The sequence below is a fragment of the Choloepus didactylus genome, chromosome 7 (genome assembly GCF_015220235.1).
Source record: "Choloepus didactylus isolate mChoDid1 chromosome 7, mChoDid1.pri, whole genome shotgun sequence".
In the NCBI taxonomy this organism is placed as follows: Eukaryota; Metazoa; Chordata; class Mammalia; order Pilosa; family Megalonychidae; genus Choloepus; species Choloepus didactylus.
The window spans coordinates 39,141,177-39,154,182 of NC_051313.1; the positions used below are offsets into that span (position 1 = coordinate 39,141,177).

The 13,006-nt window shown below is 41.5% G+C and overlaps 1 protein-coding gene across 2 annotated transcripts in view; it reads right to left on the reverse strand.

Moving 5' to 3' along the window:
* Positions 1-13,006, reverse strand: part of SLC16A10 (solute carrier family 16 member 10) — a 167,131-nt gene that overhangs the window by 39,172 nt on the left and 114,953 nt on the right. For both annotated transcript variants that reach the window (XM_037842584.1, XM_037842583.1), the window contains exon 3: positions 11,478-11,940. In XM_037842584.1, coding sequence (XP_037698512.1) covers positions 11,478-11,940 — 463 coding nt within the window. The remainder of the gene's footprint in view (positions 1-11,477; positions 11,941-13,006) is intronic.

Here is a 13,006-nt window from a genome sequence, read left to right on the forward strand (position 1 = left end):
AAATAAAATTAAAAATTGTTTACTCCAACACGTTAGTCTAGTTGGAGTGCTAAGAAGACTGAGGCAGGGCAACTCTTAGGAGTTTTAAATCAATCAACTCCATTTTAAATCAATTTAGAAGCATTTACAAAGCTCAGCAGCCATCATCCATAGGCTGGGGACAGATAGTGGGCAGCAAGGCTTTGCTCCTGTAAGAACCTTCCAGGGAACAGAGATAAGCACAGCTATCAGGAGAAGTCAGCTCCGGCAGCCCAATTACCTTCAGTTTACAAGGATATCGAGGAGAACCTAAGACGGCAGCTACGTGAGACAGGGCAAAAAAACACCTCCGTGAAAAATACTAGATAAAAACCAGAAACTGACCCAGAATACCGGTTTCAGCGATGCGCCAGCTGGACGAGGTCTGCTAGTACCACAGGGGCCATCTACTTGCTGAAACCGGAAGTCTGCATTCTGAAACGAGCGAGTAAGCTGGCTGGAACACCCACAGCCGCACTGCGGTGTGGGGAAGCCAGGGGTTGGCGTTTGGAGACCGACTGGTTCTTTTACGAAAAAAAAAAATAAAAGGGAAAAACCCAGGAGCGGCTGCAGTTGTGACAGTGGGAACCACGCAGTAAAACACAGCAGGAGAGGGCTGAGCCAGCTCGGTGTCTGGCCTGGAGGATAGTCCGCTGCAGATACCCTTGGGGCTGGGGGAACGGAGGGGAGAGCTGGAAGCAGAAAGAAACCCCACGGCTTGCAGCTGGCCCCCTGGAGGGCTGGATAAACTCCTGCCCGGGGCTGTGCCCACAGCCCAGAGCCCCGCCGGTTGTCCTGGAGCTGGGAAGGAGGAACTGTGCGAGGAGGAGGGGTTGAGATGCCCCGTTCGGCCATCTTTGCATCAGGCTGAGAGGGCCCCTGCACGGCCCGGGGCTTCCCTTGAGGGACGGCGCACACTGGTGACATAGCACAGCATTCCCTCAGCAGAGGTCCTGGAAGATTACAGCTGAGAAGGTGGGCCCGCTGGAAAACCCAGGGACACTACGCCAAGTCCGGTGGTTTGTGGGACAGCGAGAGAGAGGGTCTGGGGCTGAACTGAAATGAAGGCTTAGACTCTTGTGGTGGCCTTGAATCTCCGGGAACCTGGGGGCTTTGAATATTAAAGCTGCCCTTCCTCCCTGGCCACCCGGACACATGCCCCACATTCAGGGCGGATGGCTCCAGCAACACACCCAAACTAAGTTCACCAACTGAACCCCACAAGAATCATTTCCCCACACACCGCGGGGGCAAGGTTGAGGAGAACTGACTTGAGGGGTACAGGTGACTCGCAGATGCCACCTGCTGGTTAGTTAGAGAAAGTGTACGCCACCAACTTGTGTTTCTGAAAAATTAGATTGGTGTATTTTTTTACAAAGAATCCTATCAAGCAAACCAAATGCCAAGAGGCCAAAAACAACAGAAAATCTTAATGCATATGATAAAACCAGACAATATGGAGAACCCAATTCCAAAGACCCAAATCAAAATATCAGAAGAGATACAAGGATATCACTGTGAGCCCTTCATTCTCAGGGAGTATCTGCCACCTAACAAGAGATCCTGAGCTCCAAATATATCCATGAAAGAAAGACAATAAACCCCATACAACTGCCAGGCAACTTTGAAGAACTGGACTGTATCAACATGCCAAAGCAACCTCCTGATTGGAAATTAACACTCTGAGTTGACTAGGTTAAGAAAATAACTTCATTTCTCTAAAGGTTCTGTGCTTACTACATACACATTTAGGATATGATAAGCTTCCATATGTTTTCCATGGATATTCTTAGGGGTTACATCTGGCTCTGCCACTTTTATAATGTGACTTTTGGCAAGCAACTTAACCTTTCTGTACCTTAGTTCCTTTACCTATTAAAAAAATACAGTACAATTAAATGACCTATACAATCCTTATCAGCTCCTAAACTCCTATCATACTTTTTTTTTTTTTTGGCAGGCATCTAAATGTTTTGTTTTATTTTAAAAACCCAGCTGCACCATGCACCTGCCTTGCAAATTTTGTCCCATCATCTCAAATCTGGTTCCACTTCTGCCAAACGGAAGCGCTGATGATGCTGACCTCATAGGGTGGTCCTGAGCTCCATTGAGAGATGTTTGTGGGAGCTTCTTGAAAACTAGATCTCTTCAAAAAAGAAAATGTGAGCAAATAGTAAGTGTCACACTTATCTAAAAGAAACTTGTGGTTAAGCAAACACTTGTGTGGTTTTGAGGATTGGGTTAGATGGACACAATTTGGATAGAAAGGGGGAGAGCAAAGGGGAAGACGGGCAGCAGCATGGGCATCTGGGGGCGAACACACCAGGGATGCACAGCCCGTGAACTTTCTTTGGGTGCAGACTCTTTCCTACAGCATGAATAAGAAGGCCTGTGTCACCCTGAGCTTTGTAATCCTAGGAGTTAGTGTCTACAAAGGTTTCTCCAAAAAGGTGCCCCAGAACTTGGAGATAAGGTTAAACCTGCAGAAATATGCTCTCGATGAATCAGAAGATGCTCTCCACCCCCCAGAGCCACGGGGTTGATGTGAGGCAAAAGCCTGTATCCAAGTAAAGCCGCATGAAGGGAAGAGTCTTCAACTTAAGAATTCTATTCCTATATATCCTATAACTTAACAGTTTATTTTCGAGTTGATATAAAACTCGTGAAAGGGTCCTTACCTCATCAGCTAGTTTAGATTCCTCAAACTTGGACTAACATTAATTTGATAGTAATCCAAGGATAAGCAAGTATCCATATTACAGTTGAATTTTGAGATATTATTCAAAATTATACTATAGTTTATCAAATAAAACCATAGATATTTAAGAAGAAAACAATACACCTGGTGAAATTTACACATGAACAAGCAAGAGAGAAGCAGCAGCTTTCCGACACACTAACTCCTCAGTGCCGTCCCAGGAGACTGATCTATAAGTAGCCCTCTTCAGAGTTTACATATGCCTCCAAACTTCAACCACCTTACTTTATTCCATTTTCCCCATAATGGAACGTAGAACAGATCTTGCTGTAAATTTGTCCATTTGCCCATTTTTGTTCCTCTGCTATGCTTAATGTTTGTTGCAGAAAAAAAAATTGAACATTAAGTTATGTATGGTCCATGTCTGCTTTTCACAGGTTGTGAAAAGCAACTTTGCACTGCCTCAGTTTCCCCATATTCACAATGTACTAGAGATCAAAGAAGGAGAGAAGGGGCTGGACATAAGGTCACACGATCTCTTCTCATTCATGCTACATCAGAACAAAAGCCTATTTCCTCCCGGGTCCTCTCTGTGGCTGCCCAGCACACTCTGAGGCTCGGGCAGTTCAATGCTGCCTCTGTTCTTGGTTTTTGAGAGAAGAGAAGAGAAACTTACAAGGAAAAGGAAAACTCGGTCCAGCCCCAGTGTGTCTGGATATAGGCAGTGCCCCCTCTCTGAGGGGTGACCTGATGAAAAAACAGTGGACTCCTTCATAAAAAAGAGCATGGGACTGGGTCTGAGACCTGAGTCCAAACCCTGGCTCTGAACGAAACTCACTGAGTGACCTCGAACAAGTGTGGCTTTGTAGAGTTTTTTGCGTAGCTGCAAATATGTAGTTATGTATTACATTAAATACACATCTTTTGTGATGGCTGTGTGAGATTTTGTGAAAATGCTGAACACATGATAGATTGTTGAGAAATGTTACCTGGATCTCCCTCTGCAGCAGCTAGAAAGATGAAGCCAGAAAGACGAAAGCACACGTGCTGCACCCATATCCAGGACGCAGTGCCCTGAGCTCTGGCTTGGAGCAGGGTCCCTGCTCCTATCGCAGCGTGAACGGAGAAGCCGTCCAGAGAGGTGCAACAGCTATATATGGCATTACTCAAAGCTATAAAATCTCTCTTACCGTGCATGCCTCATGTATTGGCTTGTTGGCCTCATCATTTCATTTCCAGCTTAAAAACACAACTTATTTGTTCCCATTACGACTGGACTTGGAGTCCACTTAATTGCTCTGTCAGCAGGCAACGATGGTGTCTGTAGTCACAGGATCAGGAAATGACCCTTTTTACCAGGTGAGAGTTTCTCCTGAGACAGTCAATTGTTATCTGCTATCACAACAACATACAGACTTTATCACAGAGGTTTTGGAAAAGAGGCTGTTAAGCACTTATATTACAGATTTCAAGACACAGGTCAATCATCTTTTCCTACGTGGGTCTAAAGCTTAAAAACTAAAACTTACTCCAAATATGGTGTGTGTTAGACTCAAAAGAACACACGTGCTAAATGGCTGATTTCTGAGGTGAGCAGCAGTGGAAAGACGTGAAACCCTTTGAAACCAAATTTCTTCTCCACATATTCAGGATGGAGGATTGCATGGCACCAAGGAAAGATGACCCATCATTGTCGTCCATAGGTGGCATTCGTCAGTCATCTGGCATGCCCTGTGAGCATGGGCTCAGTGCTCTGCCGAAGCCATGCAACTTGGGGTGCCCAGGCTAGGGCTACCACAGCCTGCTCTGGCACACACGACCTGATTTTCAGATTTCATATTTACTTTGCACTAGGTATCAGGTAAATACACAGATGTTGACTGTAATACAGATTGTGTCCGCAGTGAGTTTTGGGGTGGATATAGTTTACAAACATGCCAATTATATAACCTCACATATTAGTCTGTTGAGCTTATAAAATGAGGACTACATTTTACACATTTAATAAAAATCAAGGGCCTTGGTGGGAGGGGGCAGGGACTGTCTGTCTTTCCTTGTTAATGGGGATGGCCACCAAGAATTCCTATCCCCTCCTTCCATATACTTATAATAGTGACAAAAGACACAGAAATTACTTTAATTTACCAACTTTTAATTTAAATATATGTGAATAAAGCTGTGAGTCCAAGTAAAACCTGTTAACTCTCCCCACTATCAACAGACGGCATTAATAGTTACACAATTACTCCGAGGTTTGCTGAGTTTGAGCTTCTTTTTTAAGAGTTTTAGTGAATATGAATATCATGTCCTATAAATACAAAACATGAAAAAACACTATGGCATCAAAAGAAGAGAATTTTAAAAATTTAAATGGTGATAAAATGATGAATGCTCTTTGTATAGTGTCATTTTAGACTTATCCACAATAGATTTAGTCACTCGACAAGTATGTGAGCAGCCACTGTGTGCCAAGCACCGTGTTAGATGCTTGGAGTCCATCAGAGAACAAAACAGAGAACTAAATTTAATCCAAATACGGTGTGTGTTAGACTCAAAAGAACACATGTGCTAAACAGCTGATTTCCGAGGTGAGCAGCAGTGGAACGACATGAAACCCTTTGAAACCAAATTTCTTCTCCTCATATTCAGGATGGAGGATTGCATGGCACCAAGAAAAGGTGTCCCATCATTGTCGTCCGTAGCTCCTCGTGGAGCTTACATTCTAGCAGGGGCATATATACAGATAATAAACAATAATCATAAGAAATAGGTCATTTATGTAGTGTGCCAGGTATGAAATGCTGTCAAAAGGGAAAACAAGCAGTGTGAGGTGGGGTGTTGGGAATGCTGTGTGGGGTGGGGGAGAGGTTGTCCTTTTAGCCAAGTGGTCAGGGTCGGTCTCGTCAAGGAGGTAAATAGCCAAGAGGCCAGTGTGGCAGGAGCAGAGCAAAGGAGGCGGACGGTGGTAGGAGATGAGAGCACAGAGGCAAGAGGGACGGGCCGGGGTGGGGGGGTGGGGCTTGTAGGCCACAGTAAGGAGATTTGTTTTTACTCTTAGAGAAATGGGGAACCATTGAACGGTTCTGAGCAGAGTGATTTATGTTGTGAAATGTGGCTTCTGTGTTGAGAACAGACTGTAGGGAGCAGGGAGGAAGGAAGGAAGACCAGTTGTGAAGCTACTGCAGTGATCCAGGCTGGGGGTGACGGTGCCTGGTCTAAGAGGTTAGTGGTGGGATGGTGGGAAGTGGTCAGATCCTGGATGTATTTTCAAGGGAGAAGCAACAAGAATTCCTGACTAGATCAGGAGTGCAGAGTGCAAGAAATAGGAGCCCAGGATGACTCCAAGTCTTAAAGGATGGAACTGCCATCTCCCAAAATGAGGATGGCAGAGTGTAGTATAATGCAGAACTAACTTGGCTAGATTTTGTCCTCAGTTCCTGGGGAAGCAATCTCTGAATCTTTGGAATTTCCAGTGCAGGGGTATCTTTTGTTTTTCGAGTTGGGCCCTGGACCACACCTGATAGTTGCAGGGTGGGGCCAGGCATACTGCAGCCCTAGGGTGGGAGCTGGCCAGAAACACCAGCTAGGTGATTACAGAGTTGGAGCTTTGAGCCTCCTCAGATCAGCACCACCTCCTGGACCTCTGGGAGGTGAGGAGGGGAGAGGCAGCTTGAGTTCAGTCATGTGGACATTGATTTTATCAATCACGCCTACTTATTAATGAGACCCTATGTAAGTTTAGGACACTGGAAACCCTGATAAGCTTCCATGATTGAGAAAATATGTTGGTGCCATGCTGGGAAGGTCAAGATGCATTCTGACTCCAAGTGGAGAACACATGGAGCATGTGTTTGAGACCCTCCCAGACCTCACCCTTAGTGTCTCTTCTTTTGGCTTCTTATTTGTATCCTTTTAACGTAATAAGCTATAATTGCAAGTATAGGGCTTTCAATGAGTCTTCTGAGTCATTCTAGTGAATTATCAACCCCAAAGAGTGGTGGGAACCCTGAATTTATAGCCAGTTGGTCAGAAATGCTGGTGACCTGGGCCACTGAATGGGTGCCTGTAGGGCAGGTCTTGCACAGGGTTACCTTAGCCTGTGGGGTTTGCTCAACCTCTGAGCAGAATCTAAATTGAACTGATTGAGTTACCACAATATTTGCACTTGGTGTGGGACGCTGGTAGAAATTATTTGACAGACTCTATACAGAGGCACAGCAGGTTTAGAGGAGTAAGATCAGAACTTCAGGGTTGGACATTAAATCTGAAACATTTAGTTGTCATCCAAGTGGAGATATTGAATAAGCAGTTGGATATACGAATCTGGTGGAGAATTCAGGAAAAGAGGTCCGGGCTAGACGTATAAATTTGGAGTCATTAGCAGAAAAATGATGTTTGAACCTAGAGACTGAATAGAGAAAAAGATCAAGGACACTGATATTCAGAGGTCAGAGACAAAAAAGAAGGAACAGGGAGGTAGGAGGAAAAGTTATGCTCCTGGAGACCAAGTGGAGAAAAACTAGATAAGGAAGAACCAAAACCCTCAACCCAGAAAACAAAAATAATAATAATAATAAAATAATAAATTTTAGAATTTTTAACATAACCACGAAAGTATTGCATTGTACTTCTGAACCTCAAAGAAGAATTAGATTGATAAATTAGTTCTCTAGTTGATTAAAGATCCATTTTTAAAACAAAAGCTCACAAAATTCATGAATCTATACTAAACAAACAGTGAACCCTAAGTTAAACTATGGACTTTAGTTAATAGTACAAATTATAAACATGTGCTAACATCCTTTTAACAAACGTTCTACACCATTACAAGGTGTTGGGGGGAGGTGAGATATGGGAATTCTGTATTTTATGCATGATTGTGCTGCATAAACCCACAACTTCTCTAATAAACACACACACACACACACACACACAAAACCACCTCATGCTCAATTCCCAGCTCCAATGCTATGAAGCTACGAAGCTTGTCCTAACCACCTTCCCAAATGGATATGATCTTCCTTTGTAGAATCTTCTATAGCTCCCCCTTATAACTACTTAAACAGCAATTGCATCATCTTAAGTTATAACAACTCATTTTCAAGCCAGACCTGGTGTGGACACTCAGGGCCTGGGCTGCCCCTCCATATCGACAGTAAGTTATTGCATATAGCTGCCTACTTGACTGGGACGGAAGTTAAAGGTTATCAGACCTCCTCAGGGGAGAAAAAATATACAGATGGTGTGATGGTTGGGTTCATGTGTCAACTTGGCCAGGTGATGGTGCCCAGTTGTCTGGTCTGGTCAAGCACGCACTGGCCTAACCATTACTGCAAGGATATTTCATCATCATCAATCAATTGATTGCATCTGTGGCTGATTACATCTACCATCAACTAAGGGAATATCTTCAGCAGTGAGAGAATCCAATCAACTGGATTTAATCCAATCAGTTGAAGACTTCTGAGGGAGAAAAAAGAACTTTCACTTCCTTCAGCCAGCCAGCCTCTCCTGGGGAGTTTGCTGAGGACCTTCATCGGAGTTGCCAGCTCACTGCATGCCGTATGGAATGTGGACTTATGCTTCCTGCCCTATGGAATTTGGACTTGTGCATCCCCACAGTTGTGTGAGACACTTTTATAAAATCTCATATTTACAGATATCTCCTGTTGGTTCTGTTTCCCTAGAGAACCCTAACTAATACAGATGGTATTGTAAACAAAGCATTAAAACTCCCCTCCCTGATCACTGTTGATAACAAACTTCCAGAACCCTGTGTCATGAGACTCTACTGAAACTCTGTTCTCCTACTCTATGGATTGTCTTTGTCCTAAACCCTTATAAGATGCTCCTGCATTCCCCGCCCTTGTGGAGCCTTAATTTCATTTTCTCAGACAGCCACCACTGCGGACCCTCTCCTGTTTTTAAGTTCTAATTAAACCCATGTCTGACTCTGCCTGGCGTGTTCTTTGGTCTTAGGGCTGTGCTGACCCAAGCCTTTCAAGAGCTGAGTTGGAACAGCAGGTCTAAATGTTTTACATATCTTTTCTCTAGTCTTCACAACAACTGCAAAATTGCATTTATTCCTATTTTGCAGACTAGAAAATTGATACTTAAGAGTGGTTTTCCAAGGTTATGCAACTAGTAAGGGACAAAACCAGGATTTAAACCCAGATCGGCCTCACTGTAGAGCCTTCACCTTTAACTTCTATACAATATTTTTTCTTGCATAAAAGAACTACACTAGCAATTATCATTAAGTCACCGTTTCTGTGACTTAGTCTTCTCTTCCATGAAATGAGGACGATACATCACAAGTATTGTGTAAAAGTGCTTTGTAAACTATAATGGTATTTATTATTACATTTTTACATTTAATGCTCTTTTAGGACTTAATGCCTTACACATATATCCCCTTCAACATCCAATAAAAGATCTACTATGAATTAAACATCATCTTTTCCTCTCTAAGAAGGAAATGGTATCCCATTCTATGAAGCCTTGTTCAGTATCCATAACCCAAACTTTAAATTACAACAAAGTGACAGACTCAGTACACCCACCAAAGACAACATTTAAACAAGTCTGTATGCATTTAACTGTCTTGTGTATCCACTCCAACATGGCTTTCAGTCCCTTAAAAGTGTAACAAAGAGAAAACCCCAAATGAAAACTGTCAACACATGTTGTAAGAAAACATGCCTGGAAGGATGGTGAAGAGAAAAAAAAAGGCATGTTTTGTTACCAGAGTTAATAAAGATCTTATTGTTCTCTGTAATATTTGATTTACAGCCTTCTATTCACAGTATTTACAACACTGTCTAGCTCATCACCCACTGTGAAATTTTATCTACCTTAAGAAAAAGACCAATAATATATTTATGAAATTCCCTTGGGAATCTCCACCACCCACCCCACCCACCCCCAATAAGATGTATGTGTTTGGTGGTATACCCGAGGAAGAAGCCCAATGTGCTACCAAGTATGACAGTATTAGTTTTGCTAACAGGGAAGCATAATGGAACCTTTCTCTGCTATTTATTGACATGTGATTTCTGGGAAATCACTCAACATCTCTGTTGATGATGGATCTGTTTTCCAGTCTGTAAAATGGAAGCTGATATTACTTATTTTGTCTACTACACAGCTTTGTTGTGAAGGTCAAGTATAAATGTGAAATTAATTTACAAGTTATAAATATGTAACAGAAATAACTAGACAGTCAGCTACCACTTGTCTTTTACTAAATATCTGATATTAGCAAAGCTAAGACACTGATTTCTCTGGGTGTGTTCACCATATATTACCAAAGAGGATTAAAAAAATAATAATTTCTACTTATTTTTAAGAAAGGACAGAATAAATGTCTTCTTGACTACTTAAGCTATGGAAGAGGTAGGATAGTAACGTAGATCCTTCCACAGTGGATCTATATGACAACAAAAAATGGCTTCAGATGGTTCAAATATACCTTCCTAAAACTATGAAATGGCTATCAGATCAGGATGTGGCCACAGACCACATTTGTGACAGTGGTTCCATGCTGGTTGATTTTACCTAGTACTTCAGTCTCCAGAAAATGACAAATGGCTAAGAGTACTAAAATCTACTCCTTTTCCCTTGTCTCCCCATTGGTCATCCCAGTTGCTGCCTCAACTGCTCTGGCAAGGAGAGGATAGGAGAATTGAGAAATCAGTGATTCCTAGATCCAGGACATGCCTATCATCTTTCTTCCTGTTTCCATGTTTTAATTCCTTCCCGAACTAAGGAAGAGTAGGAACCCCTGAAGGCTTGAGGATAGAATCTGGTAGCTACCTCTTGAACCCAGTCATTCTTTGAACTGATGATACCAACTTTTACCAAAACTTTTAACTAAATAAAAACTGCACAAGTAGACTGTAAGCCAGAAAAACTCTGAGTGCTTGTGCGTGCACACACACACACACACAGAAAAGTTATGCTAGTACTATTTGTTTATCATTTATCAACTATATTAAACTCTAAATAAATTTTCTGCCATAGCAGCAAAAAAGAAATAATAATGAGGGAACATAATAAGCATTTTTGAGCAAGTTTTGCCAGGGACAAAGACTTTAGACACTGCTTATTCTTGTTACAGTATAAAGAAGCTGAAATTTGCCTTTGACATAAAGTAGACAATCTAAACTGCTTTATCACTTGAAATCCTAATATCCTATGGAATCCTAGCTCTCCTCTCCTTCCAACCCCAATTTGGAACCTGCTTTAACATTTTTCAAATACTCTTCTGAACAGAATTTCTGTTTTTCCTGAAGTGTCCCACAAGTAAATGTAAAGCTTCTTTGAGTAAAGACCATTGCTTTTTAGCTAGTTACCTAATTTCTGCACCCTTCTGTTGAAACATAATTTATTGATAATAGCAAAATCATTGCCCCATTTCATCCTTCATTAAGATCAGGAAGTCACTTGAAGGGAAGTTTTTTGCGTTGATATCATTTGTTCTAAGCTTTTAGCCTTCCTTTACTTATTTTTTTTTTTAAGTTGTTTTTTTTGTTTGGGCTTAGGGATTTTTAAAATACCAAAACACACCATGAAACAGATCCTCTATTTAATGGTCTGATAGATACGTTGACCTTAACTTGAGAGACCGTTAGTTTCAACAGTCTCTAAATTACAGAATAATGTGTGAGGCCAACTTCAACCTGATCTGTCTTGCTCTACCCAAAAGTTTTCCCATATAAAATAATACCCATTACTAGAGAAGTCAAAGGAGCACACTCACCAAATGAACATAAGGCACAAAGTATCCGAAAAGTGCAAGTGGTATTCCGATTGCCCACACTGCGTAAGCTGTCACCTTGAAGAGGGCAAAATTGAAAACTCTTCTTGGAAGACTGAACTTTCTCCTGGAAAAGAAGGAGCTTCCGCTGTCTCCTTTGGTTCCACTCTCTTTATCACGGGCACTGGGAGCAAGAGGTCGGTAAGTAAAGCCAGCCAGAAAGAGGACAAACATGAATATGCAGAGGACTCTCAGCGTGTCAAAGAGACCCACGCTGTCAATCAGAACCCTTAACAGGAAAGGCAGCAAAATGGTGAAGACGCTGCTGCCTGCGGTGACAATGCCGTTCACCAGGCCAAGGCGCTTCTTGAAATAGTGTCCCAAGATGACCAGTGAAGGCTGGTAAGCAAAGGAGCAGCCGCAGGCAAATATGATTCCATAGGTGAGGTACAGAGGCTCGATGGAACTGTATCAGGATGAAAAAGAGGGAAAGCAACTTTCGTTATTTTTACCACTGTGCAAGGTAGAATAAAATCCTGTACTAAAAGTGGGTGTTAATCAACATATTTTCTACAAACAAATATTAAACAAAAACAAAGGGGAAAACTTAATAAACCAAGAATGTAGCACTAAAAATATTTTAATTTACTCTGAATGGATAATAAAAATGCTTCATGTATGTGAAAAATGACAGTGGTTTTGTTCCTCCTTTTCTTCCCCTTAAAACTGACAGTGATTCAAACTAAAAAAAAGTCTAGTTCCAATAAAACTTTTAAAAAGTGAGAGTTTAATTATTAAAAGTCATTATTTTACTGGATTTTTTCCCAAGCACATACTATGCAATCTATTAAAAGGAATAGCTGCATTTGATATTTTCTCCCCAAGGTTATTTAGGGAGCATTTGCACAGAGCAGCAGTTGTGCCTCATTTTTGCTGGCCTAATGGCTGCAGACCAACCCTCACCCTGTATTGTGTGACTTTTGGTGTTGTGCAAGATACCAAGAAATCATATTCTGATTGCAGAAAGACTAAATTAAGTGTGTCCACCAGTGATCCTACTTTGCATGCCTCAAAAGAATAATAAAACATTATGAATTTTATAGTTTAACCTAAATATTTACAATCTCTTTTGAGGGTAAACGATCCTATTATTACGTTCTTTGAAACAATTAAGGTAAGGAGTAAAAGAAAACTAGTTAAAGCTTTTTTTTTTTCCTTCTGAAAAGTCTAATTCAAAGGCTATTTATTAGAAACAAAGATAAAGTTAGTTAATAATTAATTAAATTTTGGAGAATAATGCTACTCTAGCTACTTGCCAAGGTATTAACAAGGAACTCTAGAATCTGATAAACTTAAGGCATATTGGCAATCTTCCCTCTCCACTGGCCCACAGCTAAAGTATTTAAAATGTGATTCTGCCCTCTGCCTAGTAAAATAAGACATCCACCCCAAATAGTAAGAATACAAAACAAGATACAAAATAATACTTCACTCATTCTGCATCAGCTTTTCCAAGTAAGTAATCTTCCAGA